At 33.5% G+C, this 25,563-nt stretch overlaps 1 protein-coding gene across 2 annotated transcripts in view; it reads right to left on the reverse strand.

The window, feature by feature from the left end:
• Window positions 1-25,563, reverse strand: part of EMC2 (ER membrane protein complex subunit 2) — a 47,152-nt gene that overhangs the window by 19,765 nt on the left and 1,824 nt on the right. Inside the window, exons 1-7 of one of the 2 annotated variants that reach the window (XM_025994857.2) lie at window positions 22,927-23,011; window positions 21,283-21,396; window positions 20,511-20,575; window positions 17,724-17,809; window positions 12,483-12,540; window positions 2,200-2,285; window positions 1,989-2,048 (exon numbers count right to left, since the gene is read on the reverse strand). In XM_025994857.2, coding sequence (XP_025850642.1) covers window positions 1,989-2,048; window positions 2,200-2,285; window positions 12,483-12,540; window positions 17,724-17,809; window positions 20,511-20,575; window positions 21,283-21,396; window positions 22,927-22,948 — 491 coding nt within the window. In that variant the 5' untranslated portion in view covers window positions 22,949-23,011. Of the gene's footprint in view, window positions 1-1,988; window positions 2,049-2,199; window positions 2,286-12,482; window positions 12,541-17,723; window positions 17,810-20,510; window positions 20,576-21,282; window positions 21,397-22,926; window positions 23,012-25,563 lie in introns of those variants that run through there. The other variant, XM_025994856.2, reaches the window with a different exon arrangement.

The raw sequence follows: 25,563 nt of genomic DNA on the forward strand, positions 1-25,563 counted from the left end.
AGTTGTAACCAATTTTTCACCTATAAAAATTTACAAAGATTGAAAAAAATAATGGCACTCAGAGGGTGAGTAATAATTGCTGATGTGAGAGTAAACTGGTAACTATCTTTCTAGTGAACAACAACAGGAATGATTTATCAACACCACTAAAAATGTGCATATCTTATAATCAAGTAATTCTATTTCTAAGAATTTAGTCCAAGAAAACAAACTCATACAGAATTATAGTAAAAATGAAAAAAGGGAGAGGAAAAAAAAAAAAAGATTTCTATTCCTCTAGGAAACTGATTAAAAATATTAGAGTACATCAATAAGATGGAGTAATATAGTCATTAAAATCACACTGTGAAATATTTATTGTGATAGGAAATGTCTGTTAAAACATGATTAAGTGAAAAGTATAAACTATAAAAATAATTCTATTTTAGGTTTGTTTCAAGAAGTACTAAAGAAAATAAAATATAAATTATAGATAAGGTGATGCAATTACACATAATTCTGGTCTTTGTCTTTACTTTTTACTGTGTTTTCCAAATTTTCTTCATTAGGTATTTCTTTAACTTAAATTCCTTGATTAATCTGAAATGTTTTTAAATGCTTTTAATCATGATATCTTCAAAAGTCACAAAAACATTTTAAATAACTGTCATCTGTTTTAGGGACAAAATAAAACTAATGTTTTGTTTCTCTCCAAAAATTCAGTTTCATGTTATTCAAATTATATACCGTATACTTTACAAATGCTGACTTTAAGGCTATGAGAAATGGAATACAAAATTAATATATCACTGTATATTAACTATACCAGAATAAAAATAAAAATAAATGTTAGAACAAAGCTTTGAAAGATGGAGACATTACCAGTTAAGCCAAATGCACTACCACTCTCACATACATAAGATAATCCTGAGTATGTTTACATATGTGATCATATAAGCATATATACATCTATATGAACATGATTCAGAAAATAATTTACTAATAGAAAAAAAAAAAAAAAGGATTCTGACAGCCAGAGCACAGAAGAGAACTGAAGAATGGTTCCCAGAATACAGTACACATTCATTAAATGATAACTATTACTTTTATTTTAGCTTCTGGTTTTACTACAAATAACAGATAACTACCTTAATTCTCCATTTCACATTACACATATAGCCCTGGGCAAAGCTAAGACATAAATGTCTTCATTCTATTTTATTTCCTGTGTCAGCTATTTGTAGTACGAGAATGAAGTTATTCATACACAGTAAGAATATGCACATGAGAATCTGATTCTATTCCCTCAGAAAGAAGAAACAAAACAATGTATATACTTTGGATTGAGAAGAACTAAGGGAAAAAAGAAAAAAAAAAATCCTGCCTATAGATGGAGGTTAGCATTAATGCTGCAATATTAGAAAACTGACTAAGACTAGGCTAATCCTCTCACACTGGGATTTCCTCCTGTCACTGCATCAATAAAAAAGCTAACAAAAACATTAAATATCCAATAAGCAAGTTCCTACAGCATTCAACATTCTTGATTATTCTTGGTCTTTTACCCAGGCAACAGAATGCTTCTACTTTGGAAAAGTTGATTCTCTTAATTCTAAGACTAATAAATGCATACAATTGACAGAATTTTTAAACAGCAGGGAGTATAATACTCATTGTATATTAGAACAATTTAGACTCTAAAAATTCACAATTTTGAATCATTAAAAACAGCCTTAATTCAGAAAATGCAGGCCATTCTAATTCCAAAGAATCCATCTGTATTTGAAAGAAAAACATATTCCTCAAACAAAAATAATTAGCAAAACACAAATGAGCTAATTAAAGCAATTCACATATTATAATCAACAAACTGATCTGTTTTCATTTATTTAGTTAATTTAAAATGACATGATTCATATTCTTTCACCAATCCTTCCGAAACCACTATGTCTTCTGAACTTATCTAATAGTGATAAAAAACTGCACTCCTAACAAAATTTACAACTTACTCGTGTTCATTGATATAAAGTTCTGCAAGTTCATGCCAGGCTTCTTGGTCCCCAACAAATCTGGTGAGAGGAAAAGGGTGGGGGGGAAAGGTGTAGATATTCTGTAAATGAACAGCATGGAGGCAAAAAAGGAAAATCAAATGCAAATTCCATTTTAATTAAAAAAGATTTATCAGAATAACAAAACACAATCCTCTTGTAAGACACTCACTGTTCCAGATACTCATTCAGTTCCCGAATGGCCTCCACATTTTTCCCCTGGGCTTTTCGAATGGCAATCTTACGCTTTCTTGCAGCCTATGGGTTGACATTAATAAAGGATTAGGCCCTCATGATTCCCTGGGTTTTTGTAAAGAAGGTAATTTGACTGTGCAAATTATTATCTCAATGCCAGCGAAATTCCATTGTCAAACTACTGCTTAGTGGGAGTTTATAAACATACCCTATGACATCCCACTGGGGAATTCAAACATTCCTCTAACAATCACATATGCTTTACTTTTGATGTACACAATGTATGCATCATTTCATTCAAATAAATAACCATCCAGATTCTGATAATTACAAGCCAGCAGGGAATTCTAATCTTTACCCAGCCTAAAGTCCTTTACTCTGTCTCATTCATAAGATTTGTACGTTAAAAGATAGAGGAATAGTAGAGATTAGGAAAAAAAAAAAAATCTCACCATGGCCACTTGAATGCATTATAAAATATAGCTCCTGATAACTTTTTTCAGTTTTAAGAGAAAATCTATCTGTAAGTCTTTCAAGAATAATACAGGACCTGAAAAAAGTATTTTATAAGTAGACAAAACATTTCACCTTGCATTTTAAAGTTTTTTAAATGACTAATATAAGTATCAGTGTCATTAATTTATGCATTCATCAAATATATACTGAACTTTATTGTTTAACAGGTACTCTGCAAAACAATAAAAAAAATGAGGTAAAAAAAAAAAGAATAGATAATTCCTTACAGCAGCTCATGAGAAAAAGACACATCCAATAAAAAGACAATGATAGAGATATCCAGGGTGTTGTGGCAACATGGAGGACAGCCTAACACAGACTGGCAGAATGGAGGAAGTGTAAGGGCAGAAAGCAGAGGATCCCAGATGTGATACCTATACTGAAATAGCACAAGAAGACATTAAAAAAGCAAAAGAGGGAATTGTGGGGAGGACAGAGCATAGATGAAGGAACACAGAAGCAAAGGCAAGGAAGACAGCAACTTTGTGTGTAGTCAGACAGTAACATTGTGTGTACTCAAGGCTATCCATTTAAGGCTGTAGTTAACAGAGATTGGAGGGCATTATATAAATTATTAAATTTATATCTCCTCCATCTCTGTTTATTTAATTCAATGCAGATAGCAAAACAATAAAACAAACAAAAGCTATGGCCAAGTTAAATCTATTAATTATGGACATGATCATTATTGTTTTATATAATATAGATTCCACAAGATGCAGACAAGGGAAATAAAATGAATGGTGCTCTTTAAACAAATGGAGCTATCTAACATGGGTGAAAAAGGTGTGGGTTTTGCTCTAAAAAAGTGAAAGTCAAAAAAATCAGAATCAAGAGACTCCCTACAAATAAGACTATCAGTGATATTTATAATAACAATGATAACAGCATTTTGGCAATAAAAAAACAAAATGCTTAAAAAAAATATATCCTTGATTATTCAACTCATGCCAAAGGTCTAACACAACACCTGCCAAATGGTAGGTACTCAAGTATTTTTGGAATAATTTTATTTTGTACAACAATGAAAGTGCCATAATAAACGTACCACTTAAAAAGCCTCAAGAATTCAGAAAGAAAGTAAAAGAAAAGCTCTAAAAGTAACTCAATCCTAAAGACTTTAGGAAGAATATTAAACTCCAAATGAGAGCCTTCTCCCAAGTTCTTCTGAAAATAGATGATGGATAAATTAACATATAATTTAAAAACTAATTTCTTTTGGATATGTTGTATCTAATTTCACCAATCCAACACATTTGAAACATATTTAACTGTTTATTCCTTTCACTTATCATGATACTACTTCTACAGACAATATGGTAGAACAGAGTCCATGTTTTAAAACAAAAAAGACAAGAAATAAATCTCAACTCTTGGCACTTACCAGCTTATTAACCAAAGGCAAAATATTTAACCTTCCCAAACCTCCATAACACACAAATCTCCAAATATGAATGTAAAGCAACTAATACAGTACATAGTATATAATATTATTGAATAAATGTTATCTTCCTTCTTTTTATACGGTTAGTCTATACTTAAAATAGGTGTTAAGCCTTGCCAAAAGCTTTACCTATGAAATCTTTAAAGGCCCAGCACAGGCTTACTTAGTTTGATATTAGTATCTTGTCCCAATCTCTATAGGATTTGCACCAGTTGAGATATTACATAGATCTAGGGAAACTTGTTGAAAATACTGCACTGAAATATGACATATCAGGCAAAAAGTTAAAGTATAAACATTAAAAACAATTACCACCTCTACAGTCATGGTAAGAGCTATGGTATGAACACTATTGGATACCATTATGCACAAAAATCTCAAATGAAGATGGGTATACTATAAACACCTGTCTAGGTGTTAATTCATTTTCTCAGTAATTTAACAACAGAACCATCTCTCTACTGCTAAACATACACTGATATTTTAGGTCAGCAATATGCTGTAGAATATAGCTTTTAAAGCACTGCTGTAGTGTTTCAAAGATAACTAATCTTTAAAATCCCTTTTAAAAAACAATCCTTTTGTAAATGATGGAAATCAGAGGTTTAAACAACTTAAATGCCATCAGAGAGGTAAGATTAAAAATAAAATCTGAAATTTCTGATTCCCATGCTAGATCTTTCTAGGAAACTTCCTGAAAGAATCCAAAATATTACAAGTAAAACAAGTTATTATTATTATTTTGTATTATACATATTTGTAGTGGGAGGAATGTTACAATTTTATAATAATGTAAAACAAAGAGAAATTCGGTATTTTTTAATATAAATTTATTTTTTGTTGGTGTTCAATTTGCCAACATATAGAATAACACCCAGTGCTCATCCCGTCAAGTGAGAAATTCACTATTAACTTAAATTCAGTATTAACTTTGTAACAGCCTATTTTAAAAATGAAGAGCTTTCCACCTAACATTTCACTGAAGGTTTTAAATATACCCTTTTTTTAAATTCAATTCGCCAACGTATATTAAACAACTTAGGAATCATACCCTAAAATCTCTATTATATAAGCAGTATGTTGACTGATCATGTAAAACTTAAGACACAGCACTTTATTTCCTAATAGTCTAAAGTCTAAAACAAACTTTTAAGTGGTAACTCTTAGCTACACAAAGCCAATCTTCCTAATGAAACTATGTATGATAGCATAAAGAAATACCTACATGGCAATAATTATCATATAGGCAATAATATATTATTAAGTTACATACCAAGCAACAGCCGTTTCCACCTTATTTCTTCTAAAGAAAAATACTACCACATGCTGGCCTAAGAACCGATCTTTATTTATCATGATAATTTTATAGGGATTTCATTTCTGGCCAAGATGGGAACAGATTTATCCTTTTGCCTGAACCAACTAAAGAATTAGACTAAATACACGCAACAATTTTAAGGCACAGGACAACAGGCAACAAAAAACAGTGATCCCTGAGAAGCTGAAAATAAATGAGGTGAGCCCTATTTTTATTGCCCTGGCTCATTGCTTTGAGAATTTCAGGGATCCTGTGCAAAAAGAGAAAAATCAGGGCAGCCCCAGTGGCGCAGCAGTTTAGCGCCGCCTGCAGCCCAGGGCGTGATTCTGGAGTCCCGGGATCAGGTCCCACATTGGGCTCCCTGCATGGAGCCTGCTTCTCCCTCTGCCTGTGTCTCTACCTCTCTCTCTGAATAAATAAATCTTAAAAAAATAAAAATAAAAAATAAAAATCTAAAAAAAGAGAAATACCAGGCTGAGTTCAGTAGACTCTCTGAGTTCAGGAGCTGCGAGCCCAGGAAGATCAAAGGCTAGAGTTTGTAGACACAGCACTGGGAAAGAAAGAATACAGAATAAAAACTCTAGATTCCTCTTGAATCTCAAGGGTTTCCCTTGAGTCACTCAGCTTTGGGTACCCAGAAGGATTGTAATGGGGAATAAGTAACTAGCCCTATAAGCATTTTCTGGACCTCTCTAAGGTCTAAGACCCAAAAGGATCAAATCGTTTTCAAGTAACTTAATTATATCCCACAAGAAAGCTCAAGAATATATTTTGGAAATATAAAAATGGAAAGGAGCAAAGAAAACTTCTGAAAATAATAGTTTTGTTCACTATCTTGATTATGGTGATGGTTTCACAGGTATACAAATGTCAAAACTTATCAAACTGTACATCTTAGATATATGCAGTGTATTCTATATCAATTATATGTCAAAACAGTTTTAAAATAGAATTAATTGGACTGTTAAGTAGGATCTTGAATATTTATCAATTTCCATTTATTTCTTTCTTAATAGTTTTTTTTCCCTGAAAAATATGCCTATGTTCTGAATTTCTCTAAATGTCTTGTTTGGATCGATCTTTGCAAATGCCAGTTTAAGTCTTAAAAACTGTTCCACATTTTATAAGTGATTTAATAACAGAGTTAGAATGCCTATTATAAAATATAAAATATTGATGACTATGAACAAATCTTCATCAAACTTACTACATGCCTTCTGTAACATTATGTACAAAGGGGCTAACCAGCAGTTCTTCCTGAAACTTGTCTTAAATGTCTTAAAATACAAGCTTTGGGGGGGCAAGTGGGGGAGAACACCTAGGAAAGGATTAAAAGATTAAGGTCTACCAGCAAAATACAATCTAGATCTCCCCATACTGCGGATGCTGGGACACTGGCCAACAGAAGGAAAGCAGTGTTCTGGGTCCACCAAGTCTTACGCCCAACACCCTGGGAAATGTGACATTCTAAAAGCATCTTCACCCTTGGCACAGAGGCAACTCCGTCTAATTCCAAAACAAAACTTTAAATATTTCATAAATCATAAGAGGGAGTTCACAATTCAAGGTAAAATCTGTTCTTTCTGAAATATGAAATACAACTAAAACACAATAATTATTACACCCCTTTTCTGAAAAGTATTCATTCAACAAGTATTCGCTCAAGGCCTACCATATGCTAGGTATTAGTTTATGCAACAGACATAATTTTTTCCCTTAAGGAGCTTTCAAAGGAAGAAAAGCCTACTTTTATATTAAAAGCAAGCAAAGAAAAAACTGACTGGTGCTTAGGCAAGCTAAGAGATAAAAGCTCACAGTAAGACTAATCCAATATTTGACTCTCACTGGTTAACAACTAAAATTTCACATTTGAGAATTACCTTTCTAAAAACCATTCACAGCTAAGTGATTCTAATTGTTTGCGTACTTTTATTGTAAAATAGTCTTTCATCCATTCCCTAACCTTTCCAATTCTACTTGTCCTAGGTTTAGATCCCCGTGATCTCTGGCCTAAAACAGAACAGCTGCCCGATTACAAATTATTTAATCTCTGCACTTTGTTCAAACTATCTCGTGTATTATTAACAAAGTTATTTCTAAAATTATCTGATGGATTTCCCTAATCACTGTCCATTTTCTTTTTTATTTTTAGAGAGAGTAAGTGTGTGAAAGAGGGGCATGGCGGGAGAGAGACTCTTAAGCAGGCTCCATGCTCAGAGCCTCATGCGGGGCTCGACCTTGCAACCCTGAGATCATGACCTGAGTCAAAATCAAGAGAAAGATGCCCAACTGACTGAACCACCCAGGCACCCCATTCATTCTCCATTTTCTAAGAATAAAAATTCTTAAGTGTCACATACCAGGTTGTTAAAAAACAAAGGCCTTTTTTTTTTTTTTAAAGATATTATTTATTCATGATAGATGTATAGAGAGAGAGGAAGAAACACAGGCAGAGGGAGAAGCAGGCTCCATGTCGGGAGCCCGACGCAGGACCCGATTCCGGGACTCCAGGATTGCGCCCTGGGCCAAAGGCAGGCGCTAAACTGCTGAGCCACCCAGGGATACCCAACACAGGCCTTCTTGATGCATCTCCAGTCACTGTGTACAATGAACCAATTCAGAGGTATCAAATATTGCTCCTCAAAACCCGTTTTTCTCAGAAGTCAAAGAGTGGGGAAGAAGGATGAGGTTAACTAGTTAGAGCACCAGAACCATGCCCTCTCTTCAACAAGAAAAGAAATAAAATTTCATTTGGAAAACATATTAAAGGAGGGAGGCAGTTTGGAAAGAGAAATACAAATGGCTTTTAAAGCATATTTAAAAATATTCAACATCTCTCATAATGCAAATTATAACAAGATACCTTTTTTTTTCCAATTAGACTGCCAGAGGTTAAAAACAAAAAAGCTGATAGTACACCATGTGGGAGGATACAGGAGAAGCAGCACTCTCTTATACCACAGAAGTGAATATGGATGGTTAAAAAGCCTTTGTGCAAGGAAATTTGGTAACATCTATCAAAATTTAAAATGCACGGACCTCCAGACAGATTCCCGAGTAGAAATTCATCGTACAAATGACATTCACTGCAAGCCTGTTCCAGGGAGGAAGATATCAGAATCAATCTAAGAGTTCATCAAGGGGTCTTACTTCAAGAGACTGTTTTTCAAGAAACTGTTTTTTATACATCATACAATGCAATGTTATGCAGCTATTGAGAGGATAGGATGATGTAAGGATGTGCTGACATACAGCATGATCTTTACAATGCATGCAAGAGAGAATATGCCACCATTTCCTTTTCCAACAACTCTGTCAAAAGGGATACACTCATACACACGTGCATATTTGTGTGTACATGAGGGAGAAAAACCTCTGGAAGAATACATTAAGAAATTGTTAACAATGTTTGCCTAAGTGAAGGAGAACATGAGATCCGGGGTGAGAGGACTTATTTTTTACCATATATTCTTTGTAATTTTTAACATAGGTATTACTTTTTCAAAAAAATATTTCACAACCTTTTAAAAATAGATGGGATAGGGGCGGGAGGAGTCCATTTCAGCAACCTCCCTAAAGGAAATTTGAAAACTTCCTTTCTAATCACTTTATTCTTTCTTCCTTAGATAGACTTTGTACTTAAATAGTGCTAAGGATTCATTCAGGAGATACAAGAACTTTCCCTGGCCGACCCTACTTCACTTCAACCACATTCATCCTTCAAGCCATGCAAGGCTCAAAAACCACACAGCAAGTGACTAAGGAATAAAAATTTAACAGTCTATTTTCAAAGTCCATAATCTGTTCACTAGATCACTCTGCATCCCTAAGCACAGTCAGGTGGGTGTCTAATTTGTTCTTCTATTCCGAGCACCAAGCACACCATAAGCACTAAATATTTTTTTTGAAAGATTAATGAACACATATAAAAGGGAAGCTCCAAGCTCCTTAAAGCTTGAATGAACAACCTCATTTCTATACTGGATATCTAGAAACACAGAGGCACAAGACCATTAATAGTCATATGATCACTTTCATACAACACGAAGAATCACAGTATTATAAAAGCCTGAATTGGGATCCCTGGGTGGCGCAGCGGTTTGGCGCCTGCCTTTGGCCCAGGGCGCGATCCTGGAGACCCGGGATCGAATCCCACGTCAGGCTCCCGGTGCATGGAGCCTGCTTCTCCCTCTGCCTGTGTCTCTGCCTCTCTCTCTCTCTCTGTGACTATCATAAATAAATAAAACTAAAAAAAAAAAAAAAAAAAAAAAAAAAAAAAAAAAAAAAAAAAAAGCCTGAATTATAACTATGGATGAGGGTGAAACTAGACTTTCCCACCTTTGAGGTAATACATTATAGTTGGTTTGAAAAAAGAAACTGTAATGTATTCTACACTGCCACTTAACTGTTTAATATAAGTGAAGTCTTCCCCTACTAGACTTAATTAGTTCTAGGTTTACATGGTTTTGTTATCTCTCTCAAAGTCTACCACAGTGCTTTCTATGGGTACATTAACAGAAACTGTCTTTATGCTTTGTAACACCCAACATTCTGGTGACTCATGACAGATATTCAATAAACATTTACAGAAGGGACTAAGGGGATGTTAAAAATAATATTTAATGAAAGAATAATACATTTAGCAAAATGTATTTAGTCACCTTGTTCTAAAATACTTACCTAGCAACTAAGGGACATAGTTACCAACACCTCATATATAGTCTATGACTGAAACCATTTGGATTTCTCTTTTAGTCAATCTTAGAGCCAGAGAACATAGAAATTACTACAAACACAGAAAAATCATTACATACTATCTTAGATCCTGAAAAAGTGAAATAATTTATTAAAAATATCCCCAATTCAAACTGACACAGAAGTAAAATGTTTGACTCCTAATACCAAGAAAATAAAATCAAAAGCTGTTGATTTTTAACCTGGTATTAAAAAAAAAAATGGAGCAAACTTTTTTTGGAAACTTGATTTCATATTTTTAATATTTGGCTGTGTGAAAAATGAATACCTTTGAAATTGTAGTGAAGTCTTATAACTAAGTAAATGAAAATGCTTCAGGAAAAGAAAAATGGTGCTATTTTATTAAAACAGGTGGCAAGTGAGTAGAATGGTTAAAATTGGAAAGTTATTCATAACTTTTATGAACTTTTATTGGAAATATGTAGATATACTAACAAAAGCTCTTTCTATTTTTGATTTTTTTTTTGTTTTTTACCAAGGGTAGAATTGCAGCTCTCTCAAAACTTCTCCCTGAAATTGTATATGCTGAGAATCCTCACAAAATAATAAATCCTTGCCATTCAAGTACCTATCTCTACCTCTTCACCCCAAAAAAACCTAGGAATTTTCCAGAAGAAATGTCCCTGGGATGGGATAATATTAAAAGCAAAAATCTAAACCACTTCACTACGTATATATATATATATATATATATATACACACACACACACATATATATATATACACACACATATATACACACACACACACATACACATATACATGCACACACTGTGTAACTTACACAATGTTACTTGTCAATTCTATCTCAGTAAAGCTGAAAAAAGACTATCATTTAAGCAACAGATCTAAGTATTACCACAAAGTATCAGAAGAGACAAGCAGAGATCAGATTTATGACCAATGAAAGCCTTAGATAAAAGCTAACTAAATATTACACACTTCAATATTAAATAATTGCCCAAGAAAGCATAAATAATTTACTTAAATTAAGTAACTAATGTTCAATTATTATTTCTGCATCTTATAATCCACAATTACACATTAAGTGGCTTAACAAAAATGTATATTTTCAATGAAACACTTGCCAAATAAGAGAAAACGTTCATGTATTTGTGTTAATATAGCAATATCTCCTATAAAAGGGCAAAACAAACTGGTTTTTGTTTAAAAATTTTTAAATATGATTTGCTTTTAACAGGTGTATATGTGCATGGGTATAAAAAAATATTAAAATGCCTGGTATGTTATCTAAAATCTCTATAACTTTTCATTGAGTAAAAGGTATGTCTGAGGAAAGCCATTATGCAAAAATATTAAAATAAAATTCTCAAACTATTCTCAAAAATCAAAAAAATCTTCAGCAATATTTTTTTTTAAAGAACCTTTGTGGCTCTTTTTTTTTTTAAATTTTTTTTATTTATGATAGTCACACAGAGAGAGAGAGAGAGAGAGGCAGAGACACAGGCAGAGGGAGAAGCAGGCTCCGTGCATGGGAGCCCGACGTGGGATTCGATCCCAGGTCTCCAGGATCGCGCCCTGGGCCAAAGGCAGGCGCCAAACCGCTGCGCCACCCAGGGATCCCCTTCAGCAATATTTTTAAGACAAATAATACTATATAAGTATATTTAGCACAAATACTCTGCCCAATATACTGATATATTTGTTCAAATCAGGATAAATTAAAGATGTTATCTTACAGGAAACAAAATATATATATTTCTTTATATATATACACACACATATATACATATACAAGTATCTGTATACATACACAAGTATATTATATATATGTACATATATGTGTTACTGTTCAAGTATAAGACAGAAAAAGTAAAACCAAATCAAAACACCTTTATTAATTCCATATACCAATTACTGATAACCTCTTTCATTTTTCATTAAAACTAAAATATAACTACCCAAACAAGTTATTTATCATAAACTTCAAAATATTATAAAACCACTGAGCTCTGCTGACCTTTTTGCAAGCACGTAAAATTCTTTCTTTCTAAATTTCCACAGTTTCTGTCCGAAAAGATACACTATGAGTCAAATTTCACTGAAGAGTTTTAAATCTATTTTTAAAATGTGGCCCAACATAAAGTATCTAAAATAAGAAGATAAAACCTGATTTCATATTTACTTTTCCATTATTTAAAAAATCAATTAATTTCACCTTTTAAAATAAAATTTAGACAATCTTCAGGGCAAACAGCTAACTTACAGTGTTAGTTGGATCTTCTTGTAAAATTCGATCATATAGTTGTATAGCATCATCATATCTATTTAAAAAGAAAAAAAATCAAGAATCATTATTTTCAAGTTTTAGTGACAAATAGTAAACACAGAAAACAATTAAACTGGCAGGGCTTTAAATGTGTTTACAGTTGCAATCCAAGTCTCTTCTGATCTTCAGGTAACAGCAGAAATTTGCTACAGTATTATTTTTTACAGAAAAAAATTCATGAATAAAGTATTTCTAGAAAAACTTACTTTAAAAACACAGATTCATGAACAAAGAAAAAAAAAGAGATGAACTAAAATACAATGATTCAATTTGGCTTAAATACAAAGGTAAAAACTAGCAACATAGATACCTTTGTGGTCCTAGGTAAACCTAGAATTATAGCCAATAAAGCATAAGAACAAGTTTCATTTTAACAAATTCACAAGGAAATGATCTATGATTTAATTCTCCTTTAATAAATACTTAGCTTTCTTAGTTAGCTGGTTCAGTTCAATTCATTAAGTACCTGTTAAATATACACCTGCAGTACACCCTGCTGGGTTACAACCTCACAAAGGGAATAGTTAACAATTTACAACAACACAAATGAAAAAATAATCAAATATGTCTGCCTATGTCTAACAAGCCAAAATAAACATTATGTGATAAGGAATCAAGCAGAAGGATACATCAGAAATCACATAAAGAACATCATATACTCTTGTATGATTCTTGTAGGACTCTTGTTTGAGGTGTAAGGAAAAAGCTGATTCTGCAATTCCTTCCTAACAGTATCCATAACCCAACTCTACTCCAAATCAATTTCTCCATTTCCAGATATCGATCTTTAAAGAAAACTAAAAGCAATCTTTAAAACCTTTCACAGCAATGTTTCTAAAACTAGGAACAATAGCTATGTTCTTGAGATCTCTTAAGTTTCCTAAGAGAATTTTTTAATTTTATATTTTTTCTTAGTGATATTCAATACATGAATATTCTGTATCATTATAATGACATATCTTTTAACTGAATACTGCCCCACAATTTTAGCACCCAAGCCTCTTTGTGATTATAATCATGCTAGTAGGTAAGACTACTTTAACTGTAGTAGACAACTGAGAAAAATAAAAGCAGACTTAATTTGTAAATGTGTTCATACCATATGGAGGCCAAATAACATCATGGCACACTAAGTCAATCAGACTTGACTAGTTCAAATAAAATTAGTTTGGACCTCAAATACATGGTAATACAGTAAGGATGCTAGCCTCAATAGAACCTGCAACTAAATGGAGAAACGTAAAATAAAAATCATTAAATATTAATAAGACAATGAAGTATATAAACAAGGACAAAATTAATGTTATAGAGCAAGGGTGCTCACAAGATACAGTACATGAGAATGAGAACCCCCTGGGAATCTTTTTTCCAACTACATAAGCTTTAGAAAACACACCAAATGATAGAAGACAATAGGAAACTTCATTTCACTAATATAATGATAATCTAAATTTTAGCAGTTTTCTAGTTTTTTCGGTATTATCAGAAAATTTACATCGTTTTTATAGTTGTACAAAAACTATATACATAGGGGCCGCTGTGTGGCTCAATCGGTTAAGAATCTGCCTTTGGCTCAGGTCATCAGGGTCCTGGAATTGAGCCCCATGTAAGGCTCCCTACTCAACAGAGTCTGCTTCCCCATCTCCTTCTGCCCCTTCCCCCAGCCTGTGCACCATCTCTCTCTTTCTCTCAAATAAGTAAAATCTTAAGAAAAAAAAAAAAAAAACACAAAAAACTATACATACAAAACATTAATAGCTAGTTGTTTACTTAAATATATTTAAATTTTACTATAAAAAATAGTAAGTTCTGTAAAAACTGACTGTGATGGTTAATTTTTCTGAGTGTGACAGATCACTTTGACTGACCATGCACTGCCCAGATTAAATATTATTCCTGGGTATGTCTAAGTATGTTTTCAGATAAGATTAGCATTTGAATCTGTGGACAGATTTACTGCTAAAATAGATTGCCTTCCCCAATGTGAGTGAACATGACCCAATCCTTTGAGAGCTTGAATAAAACTACAAAGGAAAGAGAGCTGTTCATTCCTTTTTACTGCCTCACTACTTGAGCTAGGACATCTTATCTCATTTTCTCCTGGCCTCAGTCTGGCTTCCTTGGTTCTCAGGCCTTCAGACTTGGGATTCAAACTGAATTATAGTACCAACTTTCCTGGGTCTCCCAAGTTGCAGACAGCAGATTCTAGGACTTCTCAGCTTCCTTGATTGCTTCATAATAAGCCTCTCCCTCTCCCTATATATCCTTCCTCCCTCCTCCCACCCATGTATATGTACATCAATATCCTCTTGGTTCTGTTTCTCTAGAGAATCCTAATACACTGAAGGTCCACAAGAATTTACCTTTAGTCAGCAATGTTCTTAAACTTACTTGTAAACCTACTTGTCTATTCTCCTGAAGGGCTTTTTTTAAAAGAAAGATTCTGATTAACTCCTAAAAAAGTGATCTCAGTTAAGTGGGGAGTAGGGAACTATGTACTTTAAATTCCACAGATCACTCTAATTCACACAATTGTGTATGAGAATCAATTATTAATGGTCCTATGTAATGAAGACACATAGTAGTCATTCTTCCAAGAAAAAGAGCAGTAAAACCTTATTGAGTAAAATGATTACATGAGTTTCAATTAAAGAGTAAGGCTTAAAAGAATTAGAGTTCACCTGTGTCTTAGAAAACTTTTGAATAAATTACTGTGGGGCACCTGGGTGGCTCAGTGGTTGAGCGTCTGCCCTTGGCTCAGGTCATGATCCTGGGGTCCTAGGATCAAGTCCCACATCAGGATCCCTACAGGGAGCCTTGCTTCTCCCTCTGCCTATGTCTCTGCCTCTCTCATGAATAAATAAATAAAATCTTTAAAAATAAATAAATAAATTGTTACCCTATCAATTTTTTTTGCATGATAGGAAGGCGGGTAGAGGGATAATAACTACTTAAAATGTGTGCTTTGGAAACTAGTACCTCTCAAACCTTTACAAGATAATTTTAAAAATCAACCATCTTGGACTCTGGGATGTTTGGGTATTAATACATTTTAAGAGTAGTCTAGAAATTTATACCACTTGAAATAAAACAAAAAATGATATTAGCGAGAACACAGATTCAGGAACAATCCGTTGTAGATTTCCTCCATTCCGTCCTTTGAATCTAAATTACTTTCTGCTAATCTAAAATAATACTATTTTATTTATTTTTCTTTACCTATGCTCTTTGATTGCTTACAGAGACAATCCAATGGGATTAAACTATACATATACACAAACACATAAATCAAAAGTTAAGGATTAAAGAGATTAAGAAAAATTATATCGATACATTCTACTTACTAAAAGCTACTATAACTGAGGTTATAAAAAAAAAAAAAAAGGCCAGCAAGAGCAAAAAAAAAGTGGGACTATATCAAATTCAAAAGCTTCTGTACAACGAAGAAAACATTCAACAAAAATGAAAACATAATTTATGGAATTGGAAAAATATTTGCAAATTATCTGATGCTTTCAAATACTTGCTAAAGAGTTAATATCTAATACGTATAAAGAACTCATACAATAAATGGCAAAAGAAAAGAAAAAAAACCTAAGTAAAAAGAGACAGAGGAACTGAGTATTTTTCCAAGGAAGACATACAGATAGCAAACAGGTACATGAAAACGTGTTCAACATTACTAATCAACAGGGAAATGAAAATCAAAACCACAGTGAGCTATTAGCTCACACATATTAGAATGGCTATTATCAAAAAGACAAGACATAACAAGTCTTGCCAAGGATGGAGAGAAAAGGGAACTCTTGCACAATGTTAGTGGGAATGTAAATTGGCACAGCCACCATGAAAAACAGTAGAGGTCTCTTACAAAATTCAGAATAGAACTACCATTTGATCCAGCAATTCTCCTTCTAGGTATTTAACCAAAGAAAACAAAATCACTATCTTGTAAAGGTATTTTCAACCTCACATTCATTGCACCATTATTTGCAATAACCAATACACAGAAATAGTCTAAAAGCCCATTAACAAATGAGTGGATAAAGAAGACTGGTATCATGAAATATTATTCAGCCATAAAAGAGAAAAAAAAAATCTGCCATTTATGACAACTTGGATGGAACTTTAGGGCATATGCTAAATGTAATAGAGAAAGACAAAAACTATATGACCTCACTTATATGTGGAATCAAAAAAAACACAAACTCCTAGAAACAGAGAACAGATTAGTGGTTGCCAGAGGTAGGCACTGGGGGTGGGAAAATAGGTAACAGTGCTCAAAAGGTACAAATTTCCAGTTATAAAATATGTCCTGGGGAATATAATATACAGTATAGTTACTATAGTTAACAATACTGTGTTATGTACTTGAAAGCTGCTAAGAGAAAAAATCTTAAAAGTTCTCATAAGAAAAAAAAATTGTAACAATGTATGGTGATGGATGTTAACTAAACCCACTGTGGTAATCACTTCACAATATACACAAATATCAGATCATGATGTCATGTACCTGAAACTAATACAATGCCAACTATATCCCATTTAAGAAATAGTAATAGCTTCTATGCCTTGAATACCTGTCAGGGTACTACACATATGTCATTACTAATTCCCAAAACAATCCTGACAAGTTGGTAATTTTCTCATTTTACAGAGGAATAAGGCTAAAAGATTTAAGTAAGTTGAATAATGTGCCAGATAAACAGCTAATAAATCATAGAAACAGGATATAAAACCAGTCCTTACTCCAAAACACAAACCCATTTCACTAGGTCAGAGATGGTAAATTGCACTCCTATGTCAAATCCTATTTATTGGCAGTAACTGGCAAGATTTATGCTGAGAAAGCACTGACACTATTCTGCAGCTCAAAAGCAAAAGTTCTTGCACACTTAATGATGCTGTCATGAGTATAGGAGGACCTATATCTAGACCCCACATTTATCATTTTAAAATGGGATTAGACTGGAGTTTTTTAAAAGATTTTATTTATTTATTCATGAGACACAGAGAGGCAGAGACATTGGCAGAGGGAGAAGCGGGCTCCCCACAGGGAGCCCGATGTGGGACTCATTCCCAGGATCCCAGGATCGTGCCCTGAGCTGAAGGCAGAAGCTCAACCACTGAGCCACCGAGGCATTCCCTGAGATTATACTGTTTTTAAGGTTCAGTTACCTTTCCATGGCTTCAAATCTCATGCCTGTTAGTCTCTTGACTCTGTGGCTGCCAGGAAACTGTCTTCTCAACTCCTGAAGACAAAACTGAAAAAATAATTGGTAAAAAAGACTTAAGAAGTAGGAATTACATTACATATACTAAATGAGCTAGAGGGAATGGCCTATATAATCTTCAATGTATCTTCTTAAATCATTTCATTAGTGTACTCTAACAACATGAAGTGAAATTAATTGGTAATGAATAAGGGATAAAAGAAGAACCCTGAAATTACAGTACTCAGAAACTGATCATGCTCTTAACTGGGAAAATAAGCAGGTCATGGGATACACTAATAACTCTTTAGATGTTGCCATATTACTACTCCTTCAGAATTGCTTCCATAATGGCCCAAATTAAACCCTTATAACAACTTCCTGGCTTTTAGTTTCTATTATCTAAGCATTCTCCTGATATAAATTAAGCTCTTTGACAGTACTCTCAAGTCCTCCAAATACTATAACACTTTTGCCCTGTTGAAATCATGTATTAATCAATCATCCTGTCAGTACACATACCCTGACTTGGGGTTATAAAATACTGACACCAAATCTAAAGAGTACCAATCCCCTTTGGGAGAGATCCATAATCCACCTATCAACTTAAATAAATAAATAAATATTCAAGTATTTATTGAGTACCAACTATGTTCTCAGCAACATATGAGGATTTTAAGAGTCTTGGAAGCACTAAAATGTTAAGGATTATAAAAACAGTCCATTCTAGTGCCCCAAAGCATAAGTGACCAAAAAAAAAAAATACCTTTCCTTAGTGAAGAAACTATTAATTAGTAATAAAAAAGTTATAACATGATCTGGAAGTATAGCTTCCAAGTACGTGGCTAAACATCTGCCACACTAAGAAAAATATTCAAGTTAGTCAAAACTGGAGATGATGTTTGTTTATTTCTTTGACACCATGCACAACTCATACTACTTGGTTAATCAAGCTGTATAGAAATTCTGAACATTAAAAAAATACTATGTTACAAAAAAAGCTACCATTTAAGTTGATCTCTGGCTTTGGTTACCAATATTATCTAATTTGATCTCCTACTTCATCAAATGGCATTTGGCTTCTTAAAAAATAACTAAACATTTCCCTTAAGATGCAAGCTGCAATCTCTATGGATATTTGAAAGACTATTTCAGGGCTCAGTTGGTTAAGTGTCTCTTAATTTCAGCTCAGGTGAGGATCGCAGGGTTATGGGATCAAGCCCGGGGTTGGGCTCTGCACTGAGCATAGAACTTGCTTGAGATTCTCTCTCCCCCTCTCCTATACCCCTCCCCCCAGATAGATAGATAGATAGACAGATAGATAGACTATCTCATAGGTTCTGATGGTAATCTAAAAGGTTTAATGGAACACTTTTTCTTTTACCACTAGTAGCTCCACTGAAATTAGATATATAGGCAATGTAACATAAATTACCTTAGAAAAAAAGCAATGCTAATTCAGATATGCATATGTTCTCCTAATATTTCTACTTTGTTTGCATGTACTTTCTTTTTGGCTTAAATGAGGAAATAGCATGAAGTTGTACTGAAGAACTCTGGAATATAGAACAATAAAACGAAAAACCAGAAACCTTCACTTTTTCATTTACAAAATGAATATAATGATAGTATCAAGCACAAATCAAGAAATAACTGTGAAGATTAAATAAAGTATAATATAAAGCATTTAGCACAATGGCTATCACATGAGTATTCAAAAATATAGCTATTATCATTCTTTTATTCTAAAAGCAATATTAGTATTCTAAGTCATGTTCTATACATGTTAGGATTTTCTAATAATTTAAGAGATACATTTACAACAATGCAAAATAGTATTTAACATTATGTACAGATCTTCCACTTATGATGGGGTTACATCCCAATAAATCCCAATAAATAAATTAAGTTCAAAATATTGAAAGTCAAAAATGTGTTTAATAACACCTAACCTACTGAACAGCATAGTTTAGCCTAGCTTGCCTGACACATGCTCAGAACACTTTAGCTTATAGTTGGGCAAAATCTTCTAACACAATGCCTATTGTATAATAAGACATCAACTATCTCATGTTTACTAAATTTACTAAATACTATATGGAATACAGTATTACTATATTTAATTACTAAATACTATATGAAAGTGAAAAACAGAATGTCTGTATGGGTACAGAATGGTAGTAAGTTTATCAGTTGTTTACCCTGGTGATCATGATCATATGGCTGACTGGGAGGGTAGGGCCCACTGCCACCACACAGCATCATGAGAAAGTATTATACCACTTATCACTAGCCTAGGAAAAGATCAGAATTCAAAGTGTAGTTTCCAGTGAATGTGTATTGCTTTCAGACCATTATTAAGTTGAAAAACTGTAAGTCAAATCATCATGAGTCAGTGACTCTACTCTCTGTGTTATAAAAGTCATTCAAAAACCCAAAAGATAAACTTGTTTTAAACTATCTGCTTCTTTTTTTAAACTCTATAATAGCATAATTCACCTGTTAAGTGGACAACCTTCACCAACCAATTTAACCTTTTCAGTAAAACTGGGATACTAAATATCTACTTCTCAAGACTGTTAAAAAGATTTAACTGTCCCAAGTACCTAGTTAGTCTCACCTACTCTTAGGAGTAGCACTGAAATTCACCCATAAAAGCATTCAACTACAAGCCGTGTACTAAAGCTTAGGTACTTATAATTCACGAAGTAAATTTAAAATAAAATAAAATATAATTAGTTTAAATACCTACCAAAGCCAAGTCATCTCGGCCATAGTCTAGGGCTGCAATCATCACTTGTTCATATATGATCCAAACTAGACACAGAGAGAAAAAAAATTGAACTTAATGTAAAAATCTCCCAAAAGAAATCAGACATTTTTCTTGTTTCTGATATTTTAGAGAATATTACTTGTAACTGAAAATTGTTTTACTGCATTATATAATAGATTAAGAAAGCAATCTTCTATGCTTTCAGTAATATAAAATATTTTAATATCTTATAAGGTTAAAAAAATCTATTATTTAATACCTTTCCTCTTCTAAAAAATTCTTTTTTTTTACAGACTTATTTATTTATTCATGAGAGACACAGAAAGGCAGAGAAAGAGGCAGAGGGAGAAGCAGGCTCCCTCAGAATAGCCCGATGCGGAACTCGATCCCAGATCCTGGGAGCACGACCTAAGCCGAAGGCAGCCGCCCAACAGCTGAGCCACACAGGCGTTACTAAAAAATTCTTTATGAAATACATTGTGACCAGAACAAGACTATAGCCCTCTGAGCTTTAAAGCAAAAATATCTATTTGAATGCTTCACTACAACCAGCAATTTAGAAATCCTTCTCAAAATAATGCATCATTAGACATCCTGAATTTTTTTTTTTTTAAATAGGGGGCAAATCATAGACTGCAGGAAAAACGTAATGAAAAGATGCTTTTTAAAAAAACTAAAACCCAAAAAAGAATAAAAATAAAAAAACTAAAACCCAAAACATAACATGAAAGAGCATGAATAAAGCACTTACTATCATCTCCAAGCTTAGAAGCATATTCATTAATTAATTCCTCTCCAACTTCCACAATTTGCTCACTGTTTCGTGAGTTTTCTTCTCTCCATTTTCTCATTTTATCTCGCATTTCTGAAAAAAATAAAGCTTGTTATTACATATATATTTGATCAGTGTCAAAAACTGATAAGGAAATTGAAATCAACTTTTCAGACAGAGAAAATAAAGTCACACTGATTTAAGTCTATGGTATGTCAAAATTCATAAAGCAGAAAATAAATTTAACAAAAGCAACAGATCCTTTAGAAGATTAAAAAGACATTACAACTAATGTTACAACTATATAAAAGTAATGAATAGGATTGGTCTGCTACAAAGATTTAAGATCTAAAGCAACTATGGATCTTAACTTTTTTGAAGTTAAAGACAATTTTCAGAACTTGATAAAAGCTAGGGATAATTTTTTGGGGGTGCAGGGGGGAACACAAAATTATTCATAGAAATCTCAAAAATCCAAAGTACTCCTGAAGCTCACCCACTCAAGAATGTAAAATTTCATAATCAGGGGATCATATTAGGCTGTCTGCACTGAAAGGACATTCATCATAAAACTTCATAATAACATTAACAGTACATATAATGTATAAAGATACACAGCTATGCAAGAAAATAAACAGCAAAAGAATCAGAACAAAGGAAATCTTTCAATTATATATATAATAATAAGTGAAAATAATGTAAAGTAAGGTAAAAAGCACTAGCAAAAGAGTCACAAGAACAACACTGCATATCATAAAATAAGAGGAAACTGAGGAGTTGTAATGAACAGTATTTTGATAACAACAGAAATAACTGGGAAAGAGTATCTAATCCAGTAAACAAAAGGTCCCTTTTTCATATAGTTATGGTAGAATGAACTATCCAATTTTCCAATCACATTTATGATTTCTTACTCCTACCTAAGAAAATCTAACATATTTATTCATCTGGGTACCACCTCTTCCTTCTACAGACACAGAAGAGATTTAAACAGTTAAATTGTTGAACACATAAGCTGGCCCCTAGAGAATAAGTATAAAAGAAACATGGAATTTTCACTACTTTCATACGCATTATCTGAGTTCCTATAGCTCAAAGTCTTAAAAAAAATTGCAAGACAAAAATAGATCATAAATGGTCTTAAAAATCAAATTAACACAGTTAATTCCTTCTACTGACAACCAGAAATCAGCTTGACTCTCACTCCGCAAAGGAAATAACCTTGAACTGATTCTTACAAAGTTCAAGAGGAAATGAACAGACAAAATAATTTAAAAAATAAAAAAATAAAGTAGGTCATTCATACCCCACAGGTTAAGGGCTCAGTCCCACAAAACTTAGACACCAATCAAGAGTCAGGGCCACCAGTATTTCTGACTAACTGGCTATAAAGCCTGGGGTTCTCACAACCTCCTCCTCAGGTTTGTGAGAATACCTCACAGAACTCAGATAGGTGCTTCACTTACTCTTATGGATTTATTATAAAAACTACAACTAAGAAAAGCCAAATGGAAGAGATACATAGGGCAAAGTTGAGAAGAGAAAAGAAAAGCAGAGGAACTTTCATACTCTCTCTCAGCAAGACACCATCCTAGTAGTACCTTCCTTGAGGTGCTTACCAACCTGGAAGCTCTCCAAACACCATAGCTTAGTGGGTTTTATGGGGGCTTCATTCCAAGGATCTGGATTGATCTCCAGATCCTCTCCCAGGAAGTCAAGAAATGAGAGTTCCAATTTTTTACTTTCCCTGGTCTTTTGGATGACCAGCCCCCAATCTGAAGCTATCCAGCCACCAACAGTCTCATTAGCATACAAAAAGATACTCAACATTCTAGAAACTCCAAAGATCTTAGAGGCTCTTAAGTCAAAAACCCAGAAAAAAAGATTAAATACAACAAAAGCTGTTGCTACTAACCTTATCATTCAAGAAATTTCTAAAGGTTTAGGAGCTCTGTGACACAACTGGGGACAAAAATACCAAATACACATCCCTTATTACATCACAACAGAACCTTATGCTTAGAACCAAAGCATGGGTTCTCAGAATTCATTCAAACTCTATCCCCTATACCACAGTTCACTTGCAGATTATTTTATTCTAAAGATTTATTTATTCATTTTAGAGAGAGAGAAAGTACATGCGTGCAGGAGCAGGGAAGGGCAGAGGGAGATGGAAAGAGAAACCCAAGCTGACTCTGCTGAGCACAGAGGCTGACCCAAGGTTCCATCTAAAGACCCTGAGATTATAAACTCGGCCAAAATCAAGAGTCAGATGCTTAAATGACTGCACCACCCAGGCACACCAACCTGGCAGATTATTTTAAAAGAGGAGTTAAGTGTCTTGGGAATATAAATTAGTGTTTTACAGATCTGTTCTGTAACATCGCACCCTTTGCCCACATGCTGAACCCAAATTAGGCTAGCATTCAAGGTGACAACCTAGCTCTTACCTTGAAAAAAATTACTTTCACAAAACATATTCATAAATATGGATCTTTAGCTTAGAAGTGAAATCTCAGGGTATGTTCCATGAGATCTGGGATCCTGCCTGTCATGTTCAGCACTGTATCCTCAAGAAGTGGAACACTGCCTGTTACAAGTACTCCAGATATGTATTTAATTAACATGCTATTTAGTATATAGGCCAATAGTTAAAGCTACATGTGAATTAGATCAACCACAGAAGGCATTTAACTTTTTAATTTTGTACTCTTTGAAGCTGATGAGACCTTTGAACCCTTTTTTTCCCAGAAATATGTACATGTTTACATATACTCAATTTTACATACAATTTCATAGAATTCAAAAACCACATAAAACTTATCCCTCCATCAGCCTGGAGGCTGTTGGTCTCAGGTTTAATAAACCACTGATAATAGAGTGCTAAGAAAAGAACTATTAAGGACACTAAAAATCAAGGAGCAAATAAATGGACACAGAAAACTCACAAAGGTAAGGTCTGAAAAGTGAGACCCCTAATGTTATTATGAAACCAAGGAAAGAATGTTTCATGGAGTGATATGCAACAACAAATATAGTACAGGTGTAAAAAAACACATTCATTAGAACTGGCATTAGGTCTCCCTAGAAACCTTACTGGAATGATAGGGCATAGAAACCAAATTATGGTTTGAAGGACTGAATAAAGAGAAAGTAGAGAGAATAAACATTTTTACAAGTATTTTTTCAACAAATGTTCATTTGGTACCTATTATAGGCAAGGCAGTGTGCTAGACATCCTATCCATATCCTGGCCAAATATCTTATTTTTGAGAAACTTGGCTATACCCTTCTTACAACTCTCTTTCCCACCTCTAAACTCCTAAGCAGTAACTACTCTAACAAACAGCATTAATTTTCAACTGGCTGAATAGGTAAACCATATATTCTACTTTTTTTTATAGAGCTCAATAGATTAAAAGAGTGTTAGACTTACTACATGGGTCTTTTATAAATGTGACAAATCCTCCTATCACAAGAACTACAGTACTTTTTGAACAAGCCATTTCCACAGCTTTAATTCATGATGCTATACAATGGAATTCTTAAGGACACAGGTCCAGCTGACATGCCCTCCCCAAAAAAATCTAAAGAAAAAACTATCTTCAAGAGTCCTCCATCACCCTCTAACATCCTAAAAATGTGTTACTATAAGTCTTTGAAAGAAAAATCTGGGATCTCTTTAAAAGCCCTGAAACAGAACTTTTATTCCAGAAAAGTCTGAAACCTTCATTTTCCAAATAAGTAAACTATAGCCTATTAGTAGAATGAGCTGCCTAAGTCTACCTAAGGTACAGAAATTTTTCCAACACTTGAAAAATGACTTATAGTCTTTTGTGACAGTTTGTTAATGTTTATTATTAATGCTATTAACAATTCACTTAGTAAACAATTACTAAGCTCTTCCAAAATGTCTAGCACAAGAATAAAACAGGCTGGCCCTCCCCCCTTCATTCTAGGAAACAAAATTTTAAAACTTAACAAATTGGATAAGCACTTCAATAATATGAGGACACAGAGTTAAAGGACCAGAAGTACATTTTGTTGCTTTTCTTGTTGTTTTTATTCTTTTTTTCAAAAAATTTTGGCAAAGGGATAGGATAGGGTGGTCAAGGAAAGCTCTCCAAAATATATGACCTTTGAGGGAAATTCTGATAAACGGTAATGTATAATGGTAGCAAGACTAGAGCAAGAAAGGAAAAACACTCCCAGTAGGAAGAAATAGCATCTGTCCAGCTCTAAGATAAGAGGAGCAGAACA

This window comes from Vulpes vulpes, chromosome 13 (assembly GCF_048418805.1).
Source record: "Vulpes vulpes isolate BD-2025 chromosome 13, VulVul3, whole genome shotgun sequence".
In the NCBI taxonomy this organism is placed as follows: domain Eukaryota; kingdom Metazoa; phylum Chordata; class Mammalia; order Carnivora; family Canidae; genus Vulpes; species Vulpes vulpes.